Source organism: Brachypodium distachyon, chromosome 4 (genome assembly GCF_000005505.3).
Source record: "Brachypodium distachyon strain Bd21 chromosome 4, Brachypodium_distachyon_v3.0, whole genome shotgun sequence".
Taxonomy (NCBI): domain Eukaryota; kingdom Viridiplantae; phylum Streptophyta; class Magnoliopsida; order Poales; family Poaceae; genus Brachypodium; species Brachypodium distachyon.
In genome coordinates, this window is record NC_016134.3 from 37,847,115 (window position 1) to 37,871,304 (window position 24,190).

Here is a 24,190-nt window from a genome sequence, read left to right on the forward strand (position 1 = left end):
CTGTTCTTAAATACAAGACGTTTTGGCTAGATTTAAACGGGCACTTAAAGGTATCTTCTGATCCTTGTTAGCTCAACCAAAGAAACTCGTTTGGCATTCCTCCTTTCATTTCAAATTTTTGATTTTATTTCATTTGGTTGAATTTGTATTCCGGGTTCAAAAATCATGTTTATCTACTACATGGATTTGTTGAGTGAGGGACAATTCCAAAAAAATGCAATTTGAATTCATGTAAACAATTCCGACCAACCAAACAAGTTTGTATCTAAAATTCAAAATTAATTTCATAATTCTAGGTCTAAATGATGGGTGACAACGATGTTGGCTCATTTGTTTGAACTAAAAAAAGCGTTGGAGAGTACATGATGGTAGCCGTTTACAGATTCAGGGGTCGATTTACAGAATCTTCTTCGCCGGCAGAGCAATGTGTGTGACCCGCCGCAGGGAGAGAACGGCGAGTCGTAGTAGTCGCAGAGGAGGTAAATCATACCATCAGAGAGGACGGGGTCGCCGCCTGTCGACGCCGCCCTGCTCCTCCCCCCGCACGTCCGGCCCGCCGCTTCAGTCACGCTCCAAACTCGAATCCGTCTCGCCGAACAATCCAAACGGTAGAGAGAAGCGGAGCGAGGCAAGATGACTGACGGGGTTAACAAGAGAAAGAGGGCGAGTACGCCGCCAACGCCGCCGCGTGGCTCGCTGGCTGCCTACCACCCTAGTTGTCGCCGCCTGTCCCCGTCTCGGCACCTCCGTCGGCTGGGCGAGTTGTGTATGTACTCTAGTGCCTTCCCGGTTCCGCCCCATCGCCTCACTCCGTGTGTCTCCTTCGCCTTCTCCATTGTGAATCCTAGCCAGAACCTTGCCGGCCTCCCCGCTGCGCCGGCGCGATGAAGCTGAACCCCGGCATGTCGGCCCTCGTCACGGGCGGGGGTTCCGGCATTGGTAAGGAACAGATCCTTCTCTCCCTCTCTCTGTGTGTGCATGTTTAGTAGCCTGCCTGGTTTCGTGGGACGGCCTCCGGAGCCTGGCCCGCCATGCGCTGCAAACTCTTCACTAGTAGTTCACTCTTCTCTCTCCCTCCCCCGGTCCCCCCTCTGTGATTCACCTCGTCCTCTGTAATACCTATGCCTCAAAAGTCACGATTAATTTGATTTCGTGCGGGACTACATGTTTTGCTTTCTTATTGCATGATCTGACAGTTCTTAATTATTTTTTAAGGGAAAGGGCTTTGCATTGCTCTTTCACAGAAGGGTCTGTTTGTGACTATTGTCGATTTCTCTGAAGACAATGGAGGAGAAGTTGCTTCATTAGTTCTGAAGGAAAGCAAACAGTTTCATGGAGATTCTAGAGTTCCATCTGCTCTATTCATCAAGTGTGATGTTACCAATGCAGGTAGGAGTGTTTTCTTAAGCAGAAACAGGTAGTGGCAGTTAATTTGCTTGCTATAGTGTATAACTTTGAAGACCACACTTGTAGCTTGTTTATGCTAGAACTTGAGGCAACAGTGAACATAACGTCACAACTGAAGTAATTAATGGCATCCGATAAATTTGGCTGGCATAATTCAACATTCATTCTAGATAAAATATAGTTCATTGACATAATGTTTGCCATGATCATAAAATATAGTTCATTTGTCATAAGCATCATTTATTTTTGGCATAGCATTTTTTTTCCAAAGGAATTGTCTAGGATCTTTCAAAACCATAATGGATTAACAGATGTATTGCCTTTTGCTTTCAAGAAGTCTCAAACTGCTTTTCAACTGGTCATTTTGTTGTGGTGTCATTTATTATGTCACCGGACATCAGATTAGTTGCTTTATGGTTTTCAACCTTTGACTAAAAGTTGCACAGCATGTTTGCCATGATCTTAAAGTAACACTGGTTTGATGTGTAGATGATTTAGCTGCTGCCTTCCGGAAACATGTACACACATATGGTGGACTAGACGTCTGCATCAATTGTGCTGGATTTGTCAATAAATCATTATTTTCTGACGATACATCCAATGGAACTAGCACATGGAGGCGTGCAGTAAATGTGAATCTTGTCGCTGTTATTGATTGTACTCGTATCGCAGTAAGTCTCTTGTTAACTATTGGAGTAGTTTTGTCATGTTGATTTATTTAGTAACTCTAACTATTTGCAGTAACAGTGAGTGCTGGTACTTTATGCCCTTTATTAATTCCGTAAATGATTAGGTAAATACGTATGGTTTCATTTTATGTTGATACAGTTTATAGTTGTTTAGTAGAAAGGAAAGTGACATATTTTTTGTTTGTCATAATACATCATGTCCTTATGATTTCCTTAAGAGCAAGAAGTAAAATAATAACTTCGAACCGAAAACAATTGAAAAAATCAGGCTTGGATTATTCATGGAGTTTTAATTCTTCATTTGTTCAAAAGATAATTCAATTGCCAGATAGGCTATTCATATTTGCTCCCTGCCAATGGCGCATGTACACTACTTATGGTTGGATTTGTTCACCGCAGACTCAAATAATGCGATCACAGAAGAAGCCTGGTGCCATAATAAATATTGGTTCAGTTGCGGGCTTATATCCTATGCACTATGAACCCATCTACAGTGGGTCAAAAGGTTTGATCTCTCTTCAAATATTAAGTACTTCATCCTTTTCACAAAGGTTGGTGTATTTGGTTTCGTTAAGACAAGTCTTTGACCAAAAATTACTTTATTAATATATATTTTTAAGACATGAAATTTATAACAGTAGATTCATATTCAAAAGTTCTTGCTAATAATTGCGGTTTCCTATCATATAAATTACATATTAATAAAGTTATTATTGGTCAAAGCCTTGTCTTAACGAAACCAAATACGCTAACCTTTGTGAAAACGAGGGAGTAATATACTTAAAATCCTGGCTTTAATATTTTTTTGTGTGTAAGTTGTGATGTGGTAAGAGGCAAGCTGCGTCTTTGTAAGAAGTAGAACAAAAATAAATACTTAAGCTGGTATCTAAATCTGTACTAATGATAATTGATAAATTCCTAAAAGGTAGTGATCAATGTGCTGAAAAGTCACCATGTCTTTACGAAAGTAGATATGCTGTAAACTCTGCAAAATAAGAAGGATAAAATGGTATCAGATCATCCTTGTAAACTGACCTTGCAGTGACATTGTCTGTACTTTCATATTATGTTTTTGCTGTCTGTATCTCTTTGATTTTTGTGCTTTTCTTCTTTCAGCCAAGGTAACAAGTAAATAGTAATCGAATTGTCCTTCAAGTTTCATTGGAATGATATTTCAGAAGAAAAAAAAGCTTTGATGGGAATGTGCTATCTTACTTTATCTTCCTAGCTCTCTAGTAAATCCAGTTGGCAAAGCGCCATTTATGTGCTAAATTTTTAGTTGGACTACATAAGTACATATTTATAGAAGTCCGTTTCTTTTCAGCGATCTTCATGTGCAAATGTCTGCACTTAATTAAAATGGACTGCATTAAGTTGATCAGCTGTTGCTTCTGTGTTAAAATATGATGTTTCCAATTTCAAGTGCATATCCGCTGCTTCATTATATTTTGCTTTGTGACTCTGCTCAGTGATAAATTGGTGTATGCCATACGGGCACACTGGAATTGCTTTTGTATTAAGTTTGACAAATTAGGCATTCACAAATCACAACTTCAACTTGTACATAAGTTTACATTTTGGCGATTTAAAATGCTCAGTGCTGAAATCAGCTGAACTTTTACATATAACTATGCATTCCTTTTATACATTGTAATATCTGTTTAAACAATGTGTACACAATATTTCCTGAAACTTCATCCTTTGCAGGTGGTGTGGTTATGTTTACGAGATCACTTGCTCCATTAAAACGGCATGGTATTCGTGTCAATGTGATCTGCCCTGAGGTATTAAACAAGCTGAGGGAAATATTTCACATTTCCATTGTCATCAACCCACCCGTTGACTTGCATTTATTGTAGTTACATTCAAACTGGTTAGGTGCATGCAACTCTACAAAAATATTAACCTGAGAATGGTACTGCAGCGCACACCATGTATTCTCCATTGTGTAAATTTGCACAAAAACAGGAAAAACGCAGATTGAACAGCCAGTGTGACCGCTCAATATATCAATTCTCAAGGGTCAGAGCAAGAGCACTATTAAGGCCCTGATCATAGCTCTTTTAAGTTGACCTATGCACAGCTAATATCATCTTTGCCTGAGTTAAATTTGTATGGGACATAATTGAAAAGTTTAAAACTAACAGCGTTCCTGCTTGGACGACTAACTTTGTAGATAGTTCCATTTGAGAAAAATTGGTGGATATCACTGGCAGTTGATATCCACATTTTTTTTAGTTGCTCTCAACTGGAATATATTTAGACTCTACAAGTCATTATCTATATTTGCGGCAGTGGCGGTGCCAGGAATTTGAGCATGTGATGTCAATTTAAGCCGTGATGTCAAGATACATGTGTTATAATTTTGCATTCTTTTTCATGTAATTTTCTTTTGCAATATAATGGTTTTGCCAAAAAAGCTGTGTAGTCATTTGACTACACAGCTTGTAGTGTGGCTTTGCCACTGATTTGCGGTAAACAGACCAGAGCATCATTTCTTTCAAGGTTAACAATGGAAATATTTCATGTGTTATTTATCCTGACATATATACTGGACTGATGTATGCAGTTTGTCCAAACTAATATGGGAGAACAAGTAAATCACCTATTAGTAGATGCGCTTGGTGGTTTTTTGAAGATGGAGGATGTTGTTAATGGTATAATATTCCTCACATAGTTGTGAACTTGTAATTAATTATTTCATTTGATCACCTACTTTTTGGCCATAATTGGCATGTCATGATTATATGCACCTGTTGAGCCGTAGGTGAATCGTTATGGGGCTCAGTTGAGACTGGGTATTTCTGATTGATGAAATTGAATATGTCCCAACAATATATCACTTGGGTTCCTTTTTTTTAGATTACAAGGACGCACACTCACTCACACCACACCCACACATACATGCGTGTTTAAATCCATGATTTATGCTACATACCTCACGGAATGCGGGACACACGGGTTACCACTGAACGCGCATGCGTGTGAAAGTGATACACACCGGTGCTCAATCCAAGGATTGGACCCCGAGTGAGCAGGTTGCAGCAAAGCAAGCCTTACCAGTGAGCCATGGCTCAATTCGCTATCAGTTGTGTTCTTGAACTGAGGTCTTCAGGTTTGTTTGATTTTCAAATATCACTACATTAAAGAACTGAACTGTTAAATTTTATATGTTTTCTTTGAATCGGTCAAATTGGCTATTCTGGCCATATGTGCCAGCCTGCCAGGTAGGCGGTAGGTATGATTTTCCTACCTTCACTACCTTCTACAAGTTCAGCCCTCAAGTTCATGTCCCAAGTGGCAGACCTGTGAAAGCTTGGCGACCTATTTGTACTTCACTATTGTTTATATCCAGTGACCTTTTGTGACATGTATAGCTCTTGCATATGATGTTTTATCTTTCTTTCCATGTTATCTTCACTAACCCGTTCTACCTGAATTAGGTGCATTTGAGCTTATAGAAGATGAGACCAAGGCTGGTGCTTGCCTTTGGATATCTAAAAGAAGAGGGATGGTATACTGGCCAACATCAGAGGAAGAAAATAAGTATCTGGTGTATTCCTCGAAGCCAAAAAGGGCATTAACAAAGAACAGATTTCCCAGCATCCAAACACCTGAATTCTTCGAGAAGATGTAAGTAGTCCTGCTAAGTTATATTCATATTCTTCAAAGGGCCTGTGGAATAGTCTGACAAACAAAACAACATCTCTGTATTACTTTCTTTATTTTTTATTGTCGGAACCCTTCCCTAAAATGATTAAAGCCACTCTCTGACCCGATCCCTTAAGCACACAGTATACAGGCTTCATGCATTTTTTGCACAGAACTGCAGCCATGCGTTGTAGGTTATGATCTTATTACATATTTAGATATCCTATACTATACCCCATTCTGAACCCTGTTCATTTTCATGTGAGGCAACATTACAGTTTCTTTCATTTTGCTTTTTTTCACCTTAAAATGTGTAACACTTGCGGTACATATGTGACCAAATAGCTGAGCACCTTATTGTACAGAAAAATATGGATTGTCCATGGAGTTCTGTTTCTTGGGCATGATATGAATGTCACTTTCTAAAATATTTGCTATTTATCGTCTATAATGGCTGAATATGATATGGTTGAGGGTAGAACCGAATTAGTCTGAAGTTATTTTGTATAGTAAATGCTGGGTTAACTACCTAAATAGCAATCTCTGTTAGATCCTAGCACGCTAGAATGTGAATGTGCATATTGAAAAATGTGTTAATTTTGTTCGTTAATAGTTGTTTGTCTTTTAATGATGCTTCTGTAGAGTTGTTCACACACTCAGCCATAATTTCCGCAATGCAACAAAACTTGATCGTGTGCGACTGAGATTGCCCTTGGAACCACACTGTGCTCTTGTTAAAATAATATATGCTGGTGTAAATGCTAGCGATGTAAGTCCTTTCATTTGTATTTTCAGTTACTTATATTTTGATTTCCCATTTGTTAACCTTGCGTAGATGTTAATGATGTGTTTCAGGTGAACTTCACTTCTGGTCGTTATTTCAGTGGTAATGCTAAAGAAGCTTCTGCATACCTTCCATTCGATGCTGGTTTTGAGGTGACTGATGCTCCCATGTGTCCATTTAAACTTAGAAGCATTCTCAATGTGGGATGCCATGAGAACCAAGCATAGCTAGGGTGGTCAGCCAGCCAGGTGTGCTAGCAGCCCACCAGAGTTCGATCCTTTGAAGGTCGCACTTTGGTGTCTCACTTTGTAAAAATTATATATCTATATGCTGTCGGATTGCAATCCCGCAGCTCTTACAGTTTAAGTAAAAAAAATGTAGGATGCCATTATGTGTAAAAAATGATTTTCTTGAATTCCCAATTATTGTAATGCCTCTGATAGTTCGGCGCTGCAAGCATATAAAAAACTTTATAACAACATCATGGTTATCAGCCTTCTGCTACAACATCTACCATGTTGTGAAAAAATAAAGCATGTCAATAACTCCTCAGGACAACTGTGTCATGGCATAATTAAGGTTAATCTGTCAATGCCATATGCTTGATTGGGTAATGGCCCAAAGGGCAGCCATAGGGTGCTCGCTCTTGATCGGCCAGTCAGGAGACTCTTACTCCTGGTGTAGGTACAAGGCTCTGGGGATGCTTGTGGAGAAAAAGATCGTGACAAAGGCATCTTTTTTTTATTTTCTGCTTAACCACAAAACATCACATTTCCTCCCTGTACATAAGGAGTTCCTAATTAACAATATGATCTAATGATATGGGAACCATCTAACTGAAGTAAACAGAAAACTCAATCGTATGCCTATGCCTACATCAAACAAACTTGCACTACTATGATTTTATATGGTGTTTCTATGTTTGTCCATACATTTTTCTTACTGTAGAAACTAATATATTTTATCTGTAAAAACCAATCTGTGCAGGCTGTGGGAATTGTTGCATCTGTTGGAGATTCAGTAAGACATATCAAAGTTGGCGCTGCTGTGGCCCTTATGACCTTCGGGGGCTATGCTGAATTTATGCTGGTACTGGAGTCTATGTCCCTTCAGAAATTACCAACTAAATATGTTCCCTCTTTTGAATGACCCACCCCCCCCCCCCCCCCCCCCACCACCACCTTGTTGAGTTTTTACTTCTGAATTTGTTATCTCTGTCTGTCAGTCAACACTTTTTGTCCTTACATCTTCCTGATAAAAGGTTCCAGCCAAACATCTCCTCCCGGTGCCAAGACCAGACCCCGAAGTCGTCGCTATGCTAACATCAGGATTGACTGCTTCAATTTCTCTTGAAAAGGTTATCTTGAATGCAGCTTCTTTTTGGTTGTTGTATACCATGTTTTGAGCTCATATTCGGTCAACCAAAATTTAAGTTCACTTATGGAATACAACTTCCTTCCTGGTCTGATATGAGTTGATTTCTGCTGCCTTTAGTCAGGTCAAATGACATCTGGGCAAGTTGTTTTAGTTACAGCTGCTGCTGGTGGAACAGGACAATTTGCTGTTCAGGTCAGCTGATAGCATTTTGAATTTTGATAGCATCAACTAAGTCTTTATTTCATTTGATATAAAGCCAATTTCTCATCTACTTCTATAGTTTACATGTGTGGTATAAGGGCAGTGCTTAATTGTCACTTCCTATTAAAACTTGCACAAGATAACTACTTCATGCAGTTGGAGCATGTGTAGTTTGTCTGTCATGGTTAACTAGCACCGGGGCATGTTTTGGGCCCTCAAATATACTTTTTTTATGCCTCGAATATGATATTTCTAGGACAGGGCAAGATCATCATCCTGGCATCTCCTTTTGTGTCTAGATGTTATTCCGTTTTGTCAAGCAATTACGGTTTACTCTCTCTGTAGCTTCTATCCATATTGTTTCTTGAGGGGCGAATGTTATTGAATTTTAGTCCTGAACCATATCCGTGTGTCCTGACTCCTGATTATTTTTCAATTACTTCACAGCTTGCAAAGCTAGCAGGCAACAAGGTTGTTGCCACATGTGGTGGAGCAAGTAAAGCTGCACTTCTGGCTTCATTAGGAGTTGATCGAGTTATCAACTACCAACATGAAAAGATCAAAGATGTATGATTTCTTCCATCTTTACTTTTCACACTTTGCTGTTTTGCACATGATTTTGCTATTATGTGTGGTTTATGTGTTGTCCTCATGCTTGATTTCCTTTTTCTTAAGTTGTACTTGACAAAATTATGCAAAAATAAATAAATATATATATTGCATAATGTTTGTTGGAAGGCAATGTGTCTGTAGAGAATGTTTATTTGCACTAGTAATGCTGAAATGATCAGTTTGAACTTACAATACACTGATCCCTCATTTATTCATCTGAATAAGTTTAGGAATGACTGTTCCATTCCAGGTCTTGAAAAAGGAGTTTCCGAGAGGTGCAGATATAATATATGAATCCGTAGGTGGGGAAATGTTTGACTTATGTTTGAATGCACTCGGAGTCCACGGACGTCTCATTGTAATTGGTATGATCTCTCAGGTACAAATGTTTTCCATCCTCCGGACCTGCTGTTACCAATTTAACACTTTGAATGGCAACGTTAGTGGGGAATTCTAATATGGTTATTTTGTTCCATGCCTTCACTAAAGAGAATATCTCATGGATTTTAATCAAATAAACAGTTCAGGACCTGGTTTGCACAAACTCATTAAGAGAGTAAAGCAATACCCTCTAAAAATATTCTGAAAGTGTCATTACACTGAATTATTGATTCGATCAATCATTATACAATATACATCTGCATTAATAGTTGGAAATTTGCAGTATGCCTAGCGCCTAGTGTGTTTTGGGGGGTTTGGTGGGGGCAGTAGGGAGGTCATTTATCTACTCTCTCCGTCCAACAAAAGATGTCTCAAGTTTGTCAAAATTTGGATGTATCTAGATCTGACTTAGTGTATAAATGCATTCAAATTTAGTCAAAGTTGAGACATCCTTTGTTGGACGGAGGAATATTATGTTTTGGTAATCACTTGTGGCGCTACCTTAATCCCCTCCCCGACAATACCAAATTGAGATCTTTTTATAACATATTGATATTCTATTGAGTAGTAATTGTCAAGCTATAGATCGTCTTTTGTACAAAGAATTAATACAAAATGAGCCCGGTTACCCCTCCTTAATATCTTGTCAAGCTCCGTCACTGCTAGTAGCTATCCTTTTTGTCCTTATAATTATGTCTAATAGGAACTTTAGCTTATTCGTGGATTGATATAAGCTGTTTTTAGTATCAAGGAGAGGATGGATGGAAGCCACAGAACTACAAAGGGTTGTGCGAGAAGATTCTTGGAAAAAGTCAAACTGTGGTATGTGTTTGCAGCAGAACACCCGAACTTCTCAGTTTGCATGCACTGCATTTAGATTTGTTAATAATTTGCTCATGAAAAAAAAATAGTCTTACTAAACTTGAAGCTGAATGAACCACATCATCACTAAAAAATGTGGTGTTCTATTGGACAGAATAGATCCAGATAAGTTTGTTTATGCCTTTCTAGTTAGCGCTTAGCGTGTGTGAAAACTCGGGACACAATAGCAATAGGTGTAGCAACCTTATTCAACTTACATAGCTGTATACCACCTCAACTTTCCAACTTCCACAAAATTGAATGCGTACTTGCAAAATCTACGGGCAGACATTAAGTCATATACATAGAAAATCTGCATCCTGTATAGTTATTTTTCATGTACTCCTTAAAATTATGGGCTTTTAATTTCCTTTCTAATTTCAGGCTGGATTTTTCTTGATTCAATATGCTGACCTGTGGCAAGAACATCTTGACAAGCTTTTCAACTTGCATACGTCTGGGAAGCTAAAGGTATGTTTTATATTGTGTATTTTCTGTTTGGCGCTCTTGGTGATGATAGTCCGATGAACTGGCAGTAACCAGACAGTTATGCCGGGATTGAATATTTCAAGAAGGACCTGCTTTTGATAACAGGGCAGAAATCTTAGCAACAGACACAAAGCAAAGATTGTCAATTAGAAGGGAACTATTGATATCATCGGACTGGTCAGCAGGGCGCGTTGCTCTCTGCTCACTACGTCTCCCTGACCCGCTCTCTCCTCCACACACCCCCCCCCCCCACCCCACCCCAACACAGTCCACTGCCCTTCCTCCTCCACTTTCCCTCGGTTCTAGATGGATGGAGGCCGCTTAGCTCGGTTCTCAAAATTGCTTTTGTGTTGTTGCATACGTTTGTTTTTTGTGTTGCATATGCTGCCATCATTTTTTTCTCAATGATTTGCTGCATAAAAAAAATATGTGTGTGTACTTGAAATATTGCAACACTTACGCACTTTCTTCAACCAACCAAGGGGGTATGTTGCAACGATGTTGCATATGCACCAAAAATGCTGTGATCAAGATTTTGATGTTGTGATGATTGAACGGTCCAAATTGATCACTTAATCTGATCAAAGAATCAGGGAAGGGGGCTGATTTTCCACGCTCTGCCCGACCAGCGTTGAGTGGTCCCCTATTTAAAAACATTTCCTGTAATATTATTGTAAGCAATTGACAAAGTGGATAGCACTGTCCCAGTTGCCATGTCGCCTGTTTTAACGAGAAAGGGAATCTTAATTTCGAAACATTCTTGACTGAATCAATACTGGATGCTTATATCTCTCCATAATACGTTTTTCTATTCTAACTTAGCTTATTGCACACCACATACAACAGGTTTCTCTTGACCCTAAGAAATTCTTAGGTGTTGCTTCCGTGCCGGATGCGGTAGAATATCTTCATTCTGGCAGGAGCGTTGGCAAGGTACCACCGTTCCCATAAACTCACAACAACAGAAATGCCTTTCTTGTCATTGTATTTAACATTACCTTTTTTTGTTTTGGAACTTCTTCAGGTGGTTGTCTGCGTTGATCCAGCATACAGTCAGACCCTTGCTAGGCTGTAGTCTTTACAGATACCATATGAGCTGCATCTTCAAGATCTCAGAGTATTGCACAGTAATAGTGGATAAATGCTACTCCCTCCGTCCCATGATTCTTGTCACTGTTTTAGTACAAAATTGAACTACTGAAACAACGACAAGAATTATGGAACGGAGGGAGTAGATTACAGGTACAGACAGCGTTGACGTTCTTCCATTTAGTGTTTTTTTTTGTCTATCTGGGTCAATCATATGAATAATTGCTCTCTCCGACCCATATTACTTGTTTTAGATTTAGTACAAAGTTATATTAAATCAGTGACAAGTAATTCCGGCCGGAGGGAGACTCCCTCCGTCCAACAAAAGATGTCTCAAGTTTATTAAAATTTGTTTGTATCTAGACATGACTTAGTGTATAGATGCATTCAAATTTGATGGTTGAGACATTCTTGTTGGACCGAGGGAGTACTATATTTCCTCAGTGCTGTGTGGATGTCTGTTTATTGATGTACGGCAAGACTGAGTATATGGAAGAGTAAAACATTGAGTTGGTGTATATCATGGTGATCAGGTTCTATTTGAATGGTGTAATCTGTAGAACTACCAGGTTTTTCTTACTCCTGCTGACCAATATGGACACAGAGATACAAGGGCCTACCTTACTCTTCTGATATCTGATATTTTAAAAAGAAACTTTCTTTTGTAGTACGGTTCAAAATTGAAATGATTGTCGTCTGATAGGTTGAGATGAAATTGGAGAAAAGGACAATTTACGCACATAACGACACTTTTGCTTCGGACAAACGTACAAGTTAAAGCACAGAGTACTGAAACATCGAAACATCTACTGACTTGCATGGTGAGCTTTACAGGATTAGCCATCATGTGAACATAATTACAGCTAAAGCATGACAGGGTAAATACAAAAGAATGATTAAAAGGACACAGTGTGGCCTGTGCTTCTGACAGCCTGACACTTGACTGGCTGTTGCGGCATCTTCACAGGCTTACCCGGACCCACTCGTACCGACCGTCCATCGGAGCGTCCTTGACGACGTCATAGTTGTACCTTAAACAAAACCAGAAGATCCAAACCTTACAACACTGGTCAAGATATTTGCAAATAATTGCTTGAGCTGAGTTGACATAACTAAAATTGGGTCAAATTTTGTCCTTCCAAATTTCCTACCACTACCGCAACTCGATTTTTCTTTACTGAAGTCCAGCATGAAAACCCCTCTTTTCCAGTAGGACTTAAATCTCCCTATCCGTGGATGGATTTTGCTCAAATCCTACGCTAGCGCCAGCAACGTTCCTTTCCAAGAAAAAGAAGCAGTAGCAACACTCTGCAACAGAGAATCGCAGGGCAAGCCACATGCTGGAGTAACACTTGGCTTGGCATTTTCACCGTCTGCGAGCGCAACACCACACTGACAGAATTACAGGCCCACTGCCGTGCGTGCTGCTGCTCCTCAAAGCTATAAATAAATCCACAGTCCGAGCCTCACAGCTGACTGAAATCGGTGATGCAATGCAAACGCATGTGTAACTCACTTGGCCGCGAAGCGCCTTGCCACGCTGCTCTCCGCCGCGGCGAAGAACGCCTCCATCTCCTCCTCCGGCGGCGACCTCCCCTTCTTTGCCTTCTTGGGCCTGCATGCATGCGCAAGGCAAGGGACAGCACGCACGCAAGGAGAAGAGAGAAGTTATTAGCCACGGCGTTTACAAAACAAAACTCCATGTACAGGAGCACACACGTACACAGCTTCGAGGCAAGGGAGGAGGAGAGTGAGATACTGACAGGTCGGCGCCCACAATGTCGCTGTCGCGCTTACTGCAGCTCGACACTGCCGTGACGGCCGCGGCTGCGGCGGCGGTGGCGGCGGCCATGCCTTTTTTTTTTCTTCCTCTTCTTCTTCTTTGGCTTAGCTCTCTCTTTTTTCCGTCTTGGCGAGGCTAAACCACGCGCCCGTGAGAGTCGTTGGGTGTTACGGGATGGGTGGGATGGGAACGGGAGGGGATAACGCTGGGATTAGGTGGGAAAACGTGGAGGCTTATGGGTGGGCCGTCCCGGCCGAGGCCAGAGATTCCGAGCCGTAATTAACAGCTTCCGGTTCTAGCTGTTGTGCAACTTCTGCCGGCGGGCCAGTCCCGAGGTTACACATCAAGATCGTAGTCGAACACACACAATCACGAAATACAGTAAAATAGATGAACACCAGGAAGTAGAGAGGAACATGAGCTCTTATTAATTTCTGATCTCAAGTGTACGTACAAGGGGTAGCCTCCTCTCTTTTATATAGGCTCAATGGATAAAAGCCCACAACAAACTATTAGGTGGAGAAACGAGTCAACAGGAGAGGTTGGTGGGGAGCACACGACTCGGTGGCCACCCCACCCGTCATTGGTTCCTCAACACTCCCCCTTGGGCGATTATCCGTACGCCATATGCCTCAAAAACTCCGAAAAAACCCAGTGAAAAAAACACATGAAGAAAGAGAGCATAGCATACGTTGCTATGTTGCACAGATTGTCTCGTTAAAAACCTCATGCGAGAAACACAAGAAAACTCGCAGAGGGAAAAAGAGTATAACCTACTGAATCTCCAAGACGAGTACTTGATGGCCATGATCAAGATTTAACGATGAGTATGTGAAGTATCCCCCCCCCCCCGAACCTTGCATCTCCCTAAGTCTTAACATACCGATTCCACGCACACACCTTTCAAAAGTGGATGCTGGTACTGACTTGGTGAACAAATCAGCAAGATTTTCACACGACTTAGTATGGAAGACCTTTACCTCGTTCATCTTTTGCAACTCATGTGCATAGAAAAACTTAGGATTTATATGCTTGGTGAGATTACTCTTCACATAACCTGTTTGTACTTGTGCAACACAAGCTGCATTATCTTCATAGATAATGGTGGGGGTTTGGACGGTATTCAGCCCATAGGTCTACTGAATGTGGCGAACCATCCGTCGAAGCCATACACACTCACGTGATGCTTCATATAGTGCTATGATTTCTGAGTGATTCATCGAATTCGATACAAGACTTTGCTTTGAAGATTTCCATGAAACAGTTCCACCACATAGAAAAACATATCCAGTCTGAGACTTGGATGTATGCGCGTCCGACAAATACCCAGCATCGGCATAGCCTATCAAAGATAGGTCTTGATTCCTTCTGTAAAATAGGCCAAGATTTTTGGTCCCTTGCAGGTACCGAAAGACATCCTTAACACCTTTCCAATGCCTTTTGGTAGGTTGAGAGCTGTACCTAGCCAGCAAATTGACGGCGAACGCAATGTCCGGCCGTGTACAATTCGCGAGGTACATGAGTGCTCCAATAGCACTCGGATAAGTAAATTCTGAACCCAAAACTTCCTCCCCCTTTTTTTTCGGCCTGCAAGGGTCCTTGTCTTGCTGTAATGACCGCCCAATCATGAGAGTCTTTGAAAGATATGCCTTGTCAAATCCAAATCTTTCCAACACCTTTTGAGTGTAGGTAGACTGGTGCACTAGAATCCCATCATGGGAATGTTCCAGTTGCAAACCTAGACAGAACTTGGTTTTACCCAAATCCTTCATCTTAAATTCCGACTTCAAGTAGGAACTTAATTCCTCAATATCCTCAGGTTACCGATGATATTCAAATCATCTACGTATATCGAGATTATACATAATCCATCTTGGGATCGCCGTATAAATACACATGGGCAATTTTCATTGCTCGTGTAGCCCTTTTCATGTAGAAAATCGCTCAGGCGATTATACCACATTCTACCCGACTGTTTAAGTCCGTACAGTGACTTCCTGAGTTGAACACTGTATAAACTTCTGTTTGCTCTGTCTTGGTTCAGAACCGGGAGACCATCAGGTATCCTCATATAAATGTCCGAATCCAAGTTACCACACATGTAAGCAGTAACAACATCCATCAATTTCATTTTTAAGTCCATATTGACTGCCATTGAGATCAAATATCTAAAGGTAATTCCATCCATGACCGGGGAATAGGTTTCCTCATAATCGACCCTAGGTCGTTGAGTAAACCCCTGAGCGAGCAACTAACCTTGCTTTGTACCGTACTACCTCATTATTTTCATTTCTCTTGCGGACAAATACCCACTTATAGCTGACAGGCCGTACGTGGGGAGGGGTTCGACACACAGGTCCAAAAACCTCTCTTTTGTGCAGAAATAATAATTCGGTAGCTATTACCTTCTGCCAATCTTTCCAATCCGACCTCTTCTTACAATCAGCGAGCGAGTTAGGCTCGGGGTCAAGATCGATGATTGCGGCAATTTTCTTAGCAAAGTTTATGTCGACATTAGCAGTCGCTCGGTTTATTGATTCTCCCGTGTTAACATAATCTATGGGCATGTCACACCAGTGGCTCCCGGGGTACAACCGTTGCGCGACGCGTGGGCCCCGTCTCCGAGTTCCCGAGAGGATTCCGTCCCGGGCAGCGGCCACGAGCTGCCCGGCAAGCTACTAGCCCGGAAGGGCTAGCGGGGCTTCGGGGAATATTCCCGCTTGGACACCTCCCAGGAAGCCGCTTCCCGGGAGGGGGGTTCCCGGGTGCGTTTGGCCTGGGCGCTTCCCGGGGAGCGACTTCCCGGGAGGGGGAGTTCCCGAGCGCAGGCTCCCGCCACAAGGGTGGGGCCCAGCGGACAGAGCAACGGCGCCACGTGGGCGCGTGGCAGGCGTCGGATGCGCAGTCTCACCAGGGCGAGGAGTGAGGCGCACGGCGCATTAAATGAGCCGACAGGAGGGGCGTTACCCGTCCAAATCAGGTGAACAGTGGATGTCCAGTCCTACCTTTAGAGTTTTAGACCCCTAGCAGCGGAGGTGGCGTCCATGCATGCCACCAGCTCACCGAGGGGGAATGGCATGTCTCCTTGATCGACACTTGTAATGCATGCACCGCGGCACCTGTGTAAGGGGGGCGCGGCCAACCACGCGCGGGACGGGTGCGCCCTTCCCGGGGACGCGACAGGGCTCGCGCGGAGGAGCAGCGCGAGTCCGACTGCACTTGTGGCGACGAGCCGGGCTTCCAGGAGCCTCGCGGCGTCGCCTGCATCCATGGGGGAGCCTATGCCCTCCCATCCCACGCCGCGGTGAAGCGCCTCACCCGCGTCGTGTGCGCGCTGTTGCCGGACACAGAGCCGCAACAGCCGCTGAGGTGGTCACATGTGCCGATCACCTTCAGCCCTGACGATCACCCAGTGCGGCAGCTGGGTTCAGGGGTAATACCCTTCGTTGTCTCACCAATCATCAGCAATATGACGGTGACCAAGGTACTGGTGGACAACGGAGTGGGGCTTAACCTCCTGTCCGCCAGGCTGGTGGAGAAACTCCAGTTGCCGGTGGAGCAGCTGAAGCCCACTGACCCGTTCCGGGGGGTGAACCCCGGGATCGTGCGCCCACTAGGGTGCATCATGCTGCCGGTAACCTTCGGGTCCCGGGAAGCGTTTAGGATCGAACACATAGTGTTCGACGTGGCACACACCCCGTTGCCCTACAACGGGATCCTTGGTCGGCCAGCGCTGATCAAGTTCATGGCGGCTACACATTGCGCGTATGGCGTGATGAAGATGCTGTCCATATATGGAGTTCTCTCCATCAGGTGCGACCTCAAGTACGCGGCTTGGTGCGTTGGCGAGGTCGTCAGGGTCGCCGCCGCAGCTGACGCCGGTGATGAAGACGCTGCCGGAGACGACAGCTCGCCGGGCGATGCCCCGGCAACGAAGAAGGCCCGCGCCACCCTGCAAGAGCTTGCCGGGGGAAGCGCAGGCTCGAGCTCGCGCCCCGGCAAGGGGCAGAAGCTCCGGGAGGAGGCTGCCAAGGTGAAGAAACTGCCCCTCCAAGCCGGCAACAAGGGATGCACCGTCACCGTCGGTGGGAACCTTACTGCCGAATAGAAAAGCGCCCTCATCACTTTCCTCCGGGATAACACCGACGTGTTCGCTTGGGAACCGTTGGATCTTCCCGGAGTCCCCAGGGAGGTGATTGAGCATCGGCTCGCGGTGCGCCCGGACGCGCGCCCCGTCAAGCAGAAGATTCGGCGGCAAGCACAAGAGCGTAAAGAGTTCATCAAGCAGGAGGTGGACAACCTCAAGGCTGCCGGGGCTATCAGGGAAGTTCTGTGCCCCACTTGGTTGGCTAACCCTGTACTAGTGCCCAAAGCAGGGAACAAGCTTCGCATGTGCGTAGATTTTACTGATCTTAATCATGCATGCCCCAAAGATCCCTTCCCTGTACCCCGTATCGATCAAATAGTTGATTCTACCGCTGGTTGTGACTTGCTGAGTTTTCTGGATGCTTTTTCCGGCTACCATCAAATTAAGATGCGGTCGAACACGAGGAAAAAACAGCGTTCATCACCCCGGTTGGCTGCTATTGTTATACATGCATGCCTTTCGGGTTGAAGAACGCGGGCTCAACCTTTCAGCGCGCGTTGCCCGAATGTTTGGGCCCTAGCTAGGCCACAACGTGGAGGCCTACATGGATGACATCGTCATCAAATCGAAGAACGGGGACTCGCTGATTGATGACCTGCGGGAAACGTTTGATAACCTCCGCAGGATCAAGCTCAAGTTGAACCCCGAGAAGTGCACCTTCGGTGTGAACTCCGGTCAGCTTCTTGGTTTCTTGGTTTCACATAGGGTTATACAAGCGAACCCGAGCAAGATAGAGGCCATCGAGAAGATGGAGGCTCCCCGCAAGGTGAAAGATGTCCAGCGCCTCAACGGCTGCGTTGCCGCGTCGGGACGCTTCATCTCAAGGCTGGCCGAACGCGCCCTGCCTTTCTTCAAGGTGATGAAGAAGAAGGGTCTAGTTGACTGGACTCCTGAGGCCGAGACGGCGCTCCGGGAACTCAAACAGTACCTGAGGTCGCCGCCCGTCCTCGTCGCCCCCAAGCCGGGCGAGCCGCTGCTACTCTACCTAGCAGCGACTGACCAGGTGGTCAGCTCGGTGCTGGTTGCCGAGAGGGAGGAAGATGTCCCAGGGACTGAGGCTGCGGGGCAGGGGGCTGAGCGGCCCCCAGCAACCGCCTTGGACCCAGGGACCACCCCCGAGCTGGCAGCTTCCGCACCGCGTAAGCGATTAGTGCAGCACCGAGTGTATTTCGTCAGCACGGTGCTGCGCGACGCGCGAACAAGGTACCCGCAAGTACAGAAGCTCCTCTTGGGGATTCTCCTTGTGTCCTGCAAGCTACGCCATTACTTTCAGGCGAACCGCATCACGGTGGTGTCGGGGTTCTGCCTTGAGCGATCTCTCACCAACCGTGAAGCCACCGGGAGGATGGCCGAATGGAGGATGGAGCTGTCGGAGTTCAACCTCCACTTCATCAACTCCAAGAGCATCAAGAGTACGGCCTTGGCGGACTTCGTCGCGGAATGGACGTCGACGAGCGTGGAAGAGAATGAGCCGGAGACCAGCCTGCCCGGCAAGCTGGACGAGGACCGTTGGGTCCTCTACTTCGACGGCGCGTTCAGTCTCCAAGGAGCTGGCGCCGGGGTCGTCATCGAGTCACCGACAGGGGACCAGTTGAGGTTCGCTGTCCAGCTCGATTTCCCGAACTCCACCAATAACACGGCGGAGTACGAGGGCTTGCTCGCCGGGTTACGGGCGGCGATCGCTCTCGACATCAAGCGCCTAGTTGTTCGCGGGGACTCCCAGCTCATGATCAACCAGGTGAACAAGGACTACGACTGCCCGCAGATGGCACCGTACGTGGAGGAAGTCCGCAAGCTAGAACATAAGTTCAAAGGTTTGCGATTCGAGCATGTCAAGCGGAAGGATAACTTCGCTGGTGACGAGCTGGCCAAGATGGCAGCAGAGCGCCGGAAGCCTCCGGCGGGGGTGTTCTGCCAAAAGCAAGCGGCTCCTTCAGTCGCCCCCGAGCCGGCTGCTGGGGACGCCCCTCCGGCAACCGAAGGAACCCCCCCCCCCCCCGCAGCAGGGGTCCATGCCGCTGATATAGCGGCATGCGTTGGCAGGGAGATCCCTCCCTGAGCGGTGGAAATCGCCCGTTACTTGAAAGGGGAGGCTCTCCCGGAAGATGACGTTGTCGCGGAACGAGTAGCGCGGCAAGCCAAAATGTACACTGAGGTGGATGGAAACCTCTACCGCAGGCGTGCAAACGGGGTCAAGCTCATCTGCGTGCCGCGAGACGAAGGGCGCGCACTGTTGGAAAAAATACATCGAGGCACATGCTGACACCATGTGGCCTCCCGGGCTTTAGCCGGCAAGGCGTTTCGGCACGGTTTCTACTGGCCCACGGCCCCGGCCAACGCGGAGCGGCTGGTGAGGACGTGCGAGGCTTGCCAGTTCCACTTGAAGAAGAGCAACCAGCCGGCGCAGGCCCTGCACGTCATCCCTTCCTCGTGGCCGTTCGAGGTCTGGGGGCATGATATCGTCGGCAAGCGACCGAGAGCGGTTGGTGGTTACGAATATTTGTTCGTGGCCATCGATAAGTTCTCCAAGTGGGTAGAAGTGGAACCAGTGCGGAAGGTGACCGCCTAGGCGACCATCAAGTTCTTCAAAAGCATTGTGTGCCGGTTTGGTGTGCCTAACGGCATCATCACCGACAACGCACGCAGTTCACGAGTGCAATGTTCCAGCCCTATTGTGACGGCATGGGCACTAAGTTGCACTTCGCGTCCGTTGCTCATTCGAGGAGTAACGGGCAGGCGGAGCGAGCCAACGTAAAAGTGGTGCGGAGGCTCAAGACGAGAACCTTTGACAAGCTCAAGGGCCACGGGAAATACTGGGTTGAAGAACTCCAGCCCGTGCTGTGGTCAATCAGGACCACACCTAGTCGGGGCAACGGGCAAAACTCCTTTCGCCCTTGTCTACGGGGCAGAAGCGGTGCTGCTCCTCGAGCTCAACCACGGATCTCCCCGAGTAAGCGCGTACGGCAACACCAGCCAACACGAGCAAAGAGTGGACGATCTAAACTTCATCGAAGAGCTTCGATGCCGGGCTGCTGTGCGAGCCGCGCGCTACCAGCAGGGACTCCATTGTTACCACGACAGCCGAGTCCGTCCCCGGGGGCTCGAGAACGGAGACCTTGTCCTGCGCCGGATACAAGGAACGAAGGCCGGGAACAAGTTGACTCTGAAATGGGAGGGGCCCTTCCGGGTAGTGCAGGTGACCAGACCGGGGGCTGTCCGGTTGGAAACCGAAGATGGCTTGCCGGTGCCAAATAGTTGGAATATTGAGCACTTGCGCAAGTTCTACCCGTGAAGCGGCGGAGCCCGACCCTCAGGTGATGCCGCCGATGCATACCTCTCGAACTAGTGTAGCCGGGCAGCCCCCGTGTGTAAACCACTAGTTATTGTGAATAAAGATAAGTGTTTCTTTTCAGAACTTTAAAGTTGCCTTGCTTTTTTGTGTGTTCCCTCCTTCTTCTGTCTCCTGCTTTTGGTGCACGGAAGTGTCTTCTCAAACTTGGTTGTGAGCAGGGGGCTGCTGGAGCCTCGAAAGCGAAAACCCCGTTGCCGGATCACTCCGCCACGGGGCGTGCAGTCGCCGGGTTAACCGCGACGTGCATCATGGGACATGCAGTTGCCGGGTCCCCCGCAACATGCATCACGGGGCACGCAGTTGCTGGGCTCCCCGCAACGTGCACCCCGGCTGGAAGATAGAGTGCTCACATCCAAGTTTGGCATCAACCCTTCTGTGCCCGGGGGCTGCGAGGCAGGAGATTACTCGTGTTGCTTTATGTATTTTCGTGAATTTCGAAAAAAAATTGCAGCACCTCGGGCCTGGTAAGAATCTAATCTGCAGGAAAAGGTGGAATCTCACGCACTGTCACCGTGCCCTCGCCGCGCCTCCTCAAGCGAGTGGCTCCTGGGCGAGGGCTGCCGCGGAGGCACTGTGGTGGTGCATTCCATCGGTGTCCGGCGCCGACGGGTGCACGACCGCAGTACCCCTGCCGCATCCCTCCAGAGGACACCTCCGCAAAGAGCAGGGGCTGCCGCGGAGACACTATGGTGGTGCATGCCATCCGCGCCTCGCGCCGACGGGTGCACCATCATAGTGTCCCTGCCGCATTCCCCTAAGAGAGCCCCACTATAGACGCGGGTCGTTGCGAGGACGCTGTGATGGCACCGGTGCCGGTGTTCGCCGTCCGTTCCGGCCCATCACAACGTCCCTGCCGCGGCCCTCGAGCAGTTTTGCTCCCATGCAGCGAGGGCTGCTGCGGGAACATCGTGGCATCCTTGCCGCCCGCTTTCAGCGATGGTGGCGAGGAAGCCACGATGTCCCTGCTGCGGCCCTCAGGCGGGTTTGTTCCAAGCAGCGAGGGTGGCCGCGACGTCCCCGCTGCTTCCCTTTGACAGGCACTTTGCAGGGATAGCAAGCCCGGAGTGTGCCTCCAGTGAACGCTTCGGGCGCAAGACTGAACGAGAAGTTAAGTACTGACACGTAAATGGCGAACCCACTAAGAACTGAAAGTAAATGAACGTTGTCTCGCCAGGTGTGGCCTCGGATCCTGCGCGTAGCCGGAGTATTAGAAGGATGCTTGCGGGGGGAGTACGCTCCCCGTGTGGCTTCCCGGGTCCGTCCCGGAAGGGCACGGCTTGGAGTAGTTACCCCGCAAGTGGAGTGGCTCCCCGCTACCGCTTGACCCCAGGTCGGCACTGCGGGTCCGTCCCGGATCCTTGGTCTGGTCAAGGGTGAGGCGCACGAGTCCCCGATAACAGAATGCAAAACACGCAAAGGCTAGGGGAGTCACCCCGCGAGGTAGCACCGGGAACAAGGAACAAGAATTTAAGCAAATTAAAGAGCTTGAATTGTCTAAGTGTTGAACGGTTACATAAGCTAATGGAAAAATAATTGTTCAAACAGCGCCAAGCACCGCACTTGCATGAAAAACAAACAAAAGAAGGAACATTGGAAAGCAGCAAGGACGGCTGAGGGCTGCGGCAACTAGTTGCCGGCATCTTCGGTCGGGGGCTCGGTGGACGGCTCGGGGTCCGGCTTCCGCTGCATCCGCTCGACCACCTCGTCGACGAACCCGCGCACCGCTTGGGTGTGCGTGGGCTCGTCCTCGCTGTCCGACCAGGCGTCCAGCAGAGACTCGAAGGGAAACCCCGGGTCCCGGAGGTGTATCCTCGAGAGGATTGTCCCGGCAACCTCCTGGGCGCAGTTGGCGACTTCGTTGGCGCCGTACTGGGCGATCCAGACGTCGAGCGCCCCAAGCTTCCCCAACAACGTCGAGACATCTGTGCCGTCCACCTCAGCCGCCTGCAGCTCCAACTTGGGCAGCAGATCGCGCAGCGCCTGAGCAATCTTGAGCAGCTTCTCGGTCTCGATTTTCCGCTGACCGATCAGCGTGCCGTGGTGAAGCCGAGCGGTGACGGTAGCCTCCTTGGCCTTGCTGAGGCGGCCCGCCAACTTCGCGAGCTCTGCGGCCTTGGCCGCGTTGTCCTCGCCGGCCTTGGCAAGCTCCTCCCGGGCGGTGGCCAGCTCGATCTCAAGCTTGGCCACCTTGTCCTTGGCGGAGCCAAGCTGGATCTCGTGCCGGGCCGCTGCTCCCACCATGTCCTCGGTGGCCTTGACCTGCACCTCCAGCTTGACGCGAAGGCCCTAAATCTCGCCGCGGTAGTTGGCGATCAGGTCGCTCTTCTCGTCCAGCCGGGCCAGGGCCGTCGCAAGCACCCCGGCATGCTCCTTCTTGGTCGCCTCGAGGGTTGCCGCCATCGAGTCCAGCTCCCCCTGAAGCTTCGTGCGGTGGGCCTCCAGCTGCCGGTGGAGTTCGGCCTCCAGAACGACCGGTTCCTCGGCGTCCTCCAGAGCTTGCCGGGCAAGACGTGCCTCCTCCTTGGCAAGGCGCGTCTCCTCGCGCAGCCGGGAGAGCTCTTGCCGTTCCCTCTCCATGGCTTCCCGCACCTCGTCGAGTTGGCTTTTGGCAACAGTGTGGTGCTCCTCACCTCGTTGAAAGAGGTGACGAAGGCTTGCTATTGGTCCCTGATGGCGTCCAGCAACCGGTGCCCCCGCTCGAAGATGCTCGGATCCAAGGTGATAGGATTCCAGGCCAGCCCGGTGAGGGTGCCGAGGTTGGTGTTGGGGAGCGCAACCGAGGACGACAAAGCCCCCGCTGCCGTTGTAGGGCTGTGCGGGGGGTCGCCCGCTTGCTCCGGCGGGTCCTGTCGTCCTTCCCGGCAGTTTCCCCTTCGGCCGCGCCCGGGGACCCCGGGGCTGGAGAAGCCTCCCTGCCCCCGGCAGGAGCCGTTCCTTGCTGGGCAGCAGGCGAGCCCGCGCCAGCGCGCCCGCGGCTGCAGGCGCGTCGCCGAGCACTGTCCCGGTGGTGGCGGTGGCCACCACTGCCGCTGTCGCCGGCGCGGTAGGGATTGGTGCGAGAGCCGGTTCCGGCTCCTCCGCTGCCCCCGTGATCTTGACGACAGTGTCGAGATCAACCACGGTAGCAGTTGCTCCCGATGCAGGCGCGCTCGTGCCTACAGCAACAAGAAGTGTGAGGATGGACAAGTCGAAGAGTTACCGGCAGAGGACAAGGGTAGCCAAAGCGATTACCTTGCAGGGCAGGTGGACTTGCGAGGGGGGTCTCCCCTGCCTCACCGGTGCCGGCGGGAGCCTCCGAGGGGCCTGCCGTGGGCGAGTTTCCACTTTCTGAAAGAGAAGGTACGTTTGTATGATTAACTAACAACTA

At 47.9% G+C, this 24,190-nt stretch overlaps 2 protein-coding genes across 2 annotated transcripts; one reads left to right on the forward strand and one right to left on the reverse strand.

The window, feature by feature from the left end:
* Positions 1 to 88: 88 nt before the first annotated feature.
* On the forward strand, positions 89 to 12,078 carry LOC100822900 (prostaglandin reductase-3). The gene is made up of 18 exons (XM_003578192.4): positions 89 to 939; positions 1,216 to 1,389; positions 1,897 to 2,078; positions 2,496 to 2,601; positions 3,804 to 3,880; positions 4,666 to 4,753; positions 5,540 to 5,729; positions 6,390 to 6,516; positions 6,603 to 6,683; positions 7,519 to 7,620; positions 7,793 to 7,888; positions 8,026 to 8,100; positions 8,557 to 8,676; positions 8,972 to 9,100; positions 9,847 to 9,924; positions 10,348 to 10,434; positions 11,299 to 11,385; positions 11,477 to 12,078. Exons 1-18 carry the CDS (start codon positions 885 to 887, stop codon positions 11,525 to 11,527), a joined length of 1,905 nt encoding a protein of 634 aa, XP_003578240.1. The 5' UTR covers positions 89 to 884; the 3' UTR covers positions 11,528 to 12,078.
* Positions 12,079 to 12,325: 247 nt separating this feature from the next.
* LOC100823207 (cyclin-dependent kinase inhibitor 6) lies at positions 12,326 to 13,537 on the reverse strand. Its single transcript, XM_003578193.4, has 3 exons — positions 13,305 to 13,537; positions 13,058 to 13,156; positions 12,326 to 12,572 (listed from the first exon to the last, which is right to left on the reverse strand). Exons 1-3 carry the CDS (start codon positions 13,391 to 13,393, stop codon positions 12,503 to 12,505), a joined length of 258 nt encoding a protein of 85 aa, XP_003578241.2. The 5' UTR covers positions 13,394 to 13,537; the 3' UTR covers positions 12,326 to 12,502.
* Between the last annotated feature and the right edge of the window lie 10,653 nt (positions 13,538 to 24,190).

What these genes read in the sequence shown, in the direction of transcription:
- LOC100823207 (XM_003578193.4), bottom strand. Translation starts at nt 13,393, where the DNA reads ATGGCCGCCGCCACCGCCGCCGCAGCCGCGGCCGTCACGGCAGTGTCG. An exon ending in GACATTGTGGGCGCCGACCT is followed by an intron (nt 13,157 to 13,304) that starts GTCAGTATCTCA and finishes GCATGCATGCAG; the next exon opens with GCCCAAGAAGGCAAAGAAGG. An exon ending in GCAAGGCGCTTCGCGGCCAA is followed by an intron (nt 12,573 to 13,057) that starts GTGAGTTACACA and finishes GTTTTGTTTAAG; the next exon opens with GTACAACTATGACGTCGTCA.
- LOC100822900 (XM_003578192.4), top strand. Translation starts at nt 885, where the DNA reads ATGAAGCTGAACCCCGGCATGTCGGCCCTCGTCACGGGCGGGGGTTCC. An exon ending in GTGTGATGTTACCAATGCAG is followed by an intron (nt 1,390 to 1,896) that starts GTAGGAGTGTTT and finishes TTTGATGTGTAG; the next exon opens with ATGATTTAGCTGCTGCCTTC. An exon ending in ATACGTCTGGGAAGCTAAAG is followed by an intron (nt 10,435 to 11,298) that starts GTATGTTTTATA and finishes CACATACAACAG; the next exon opens with GTTTCTCTTGACCCTAAGAA.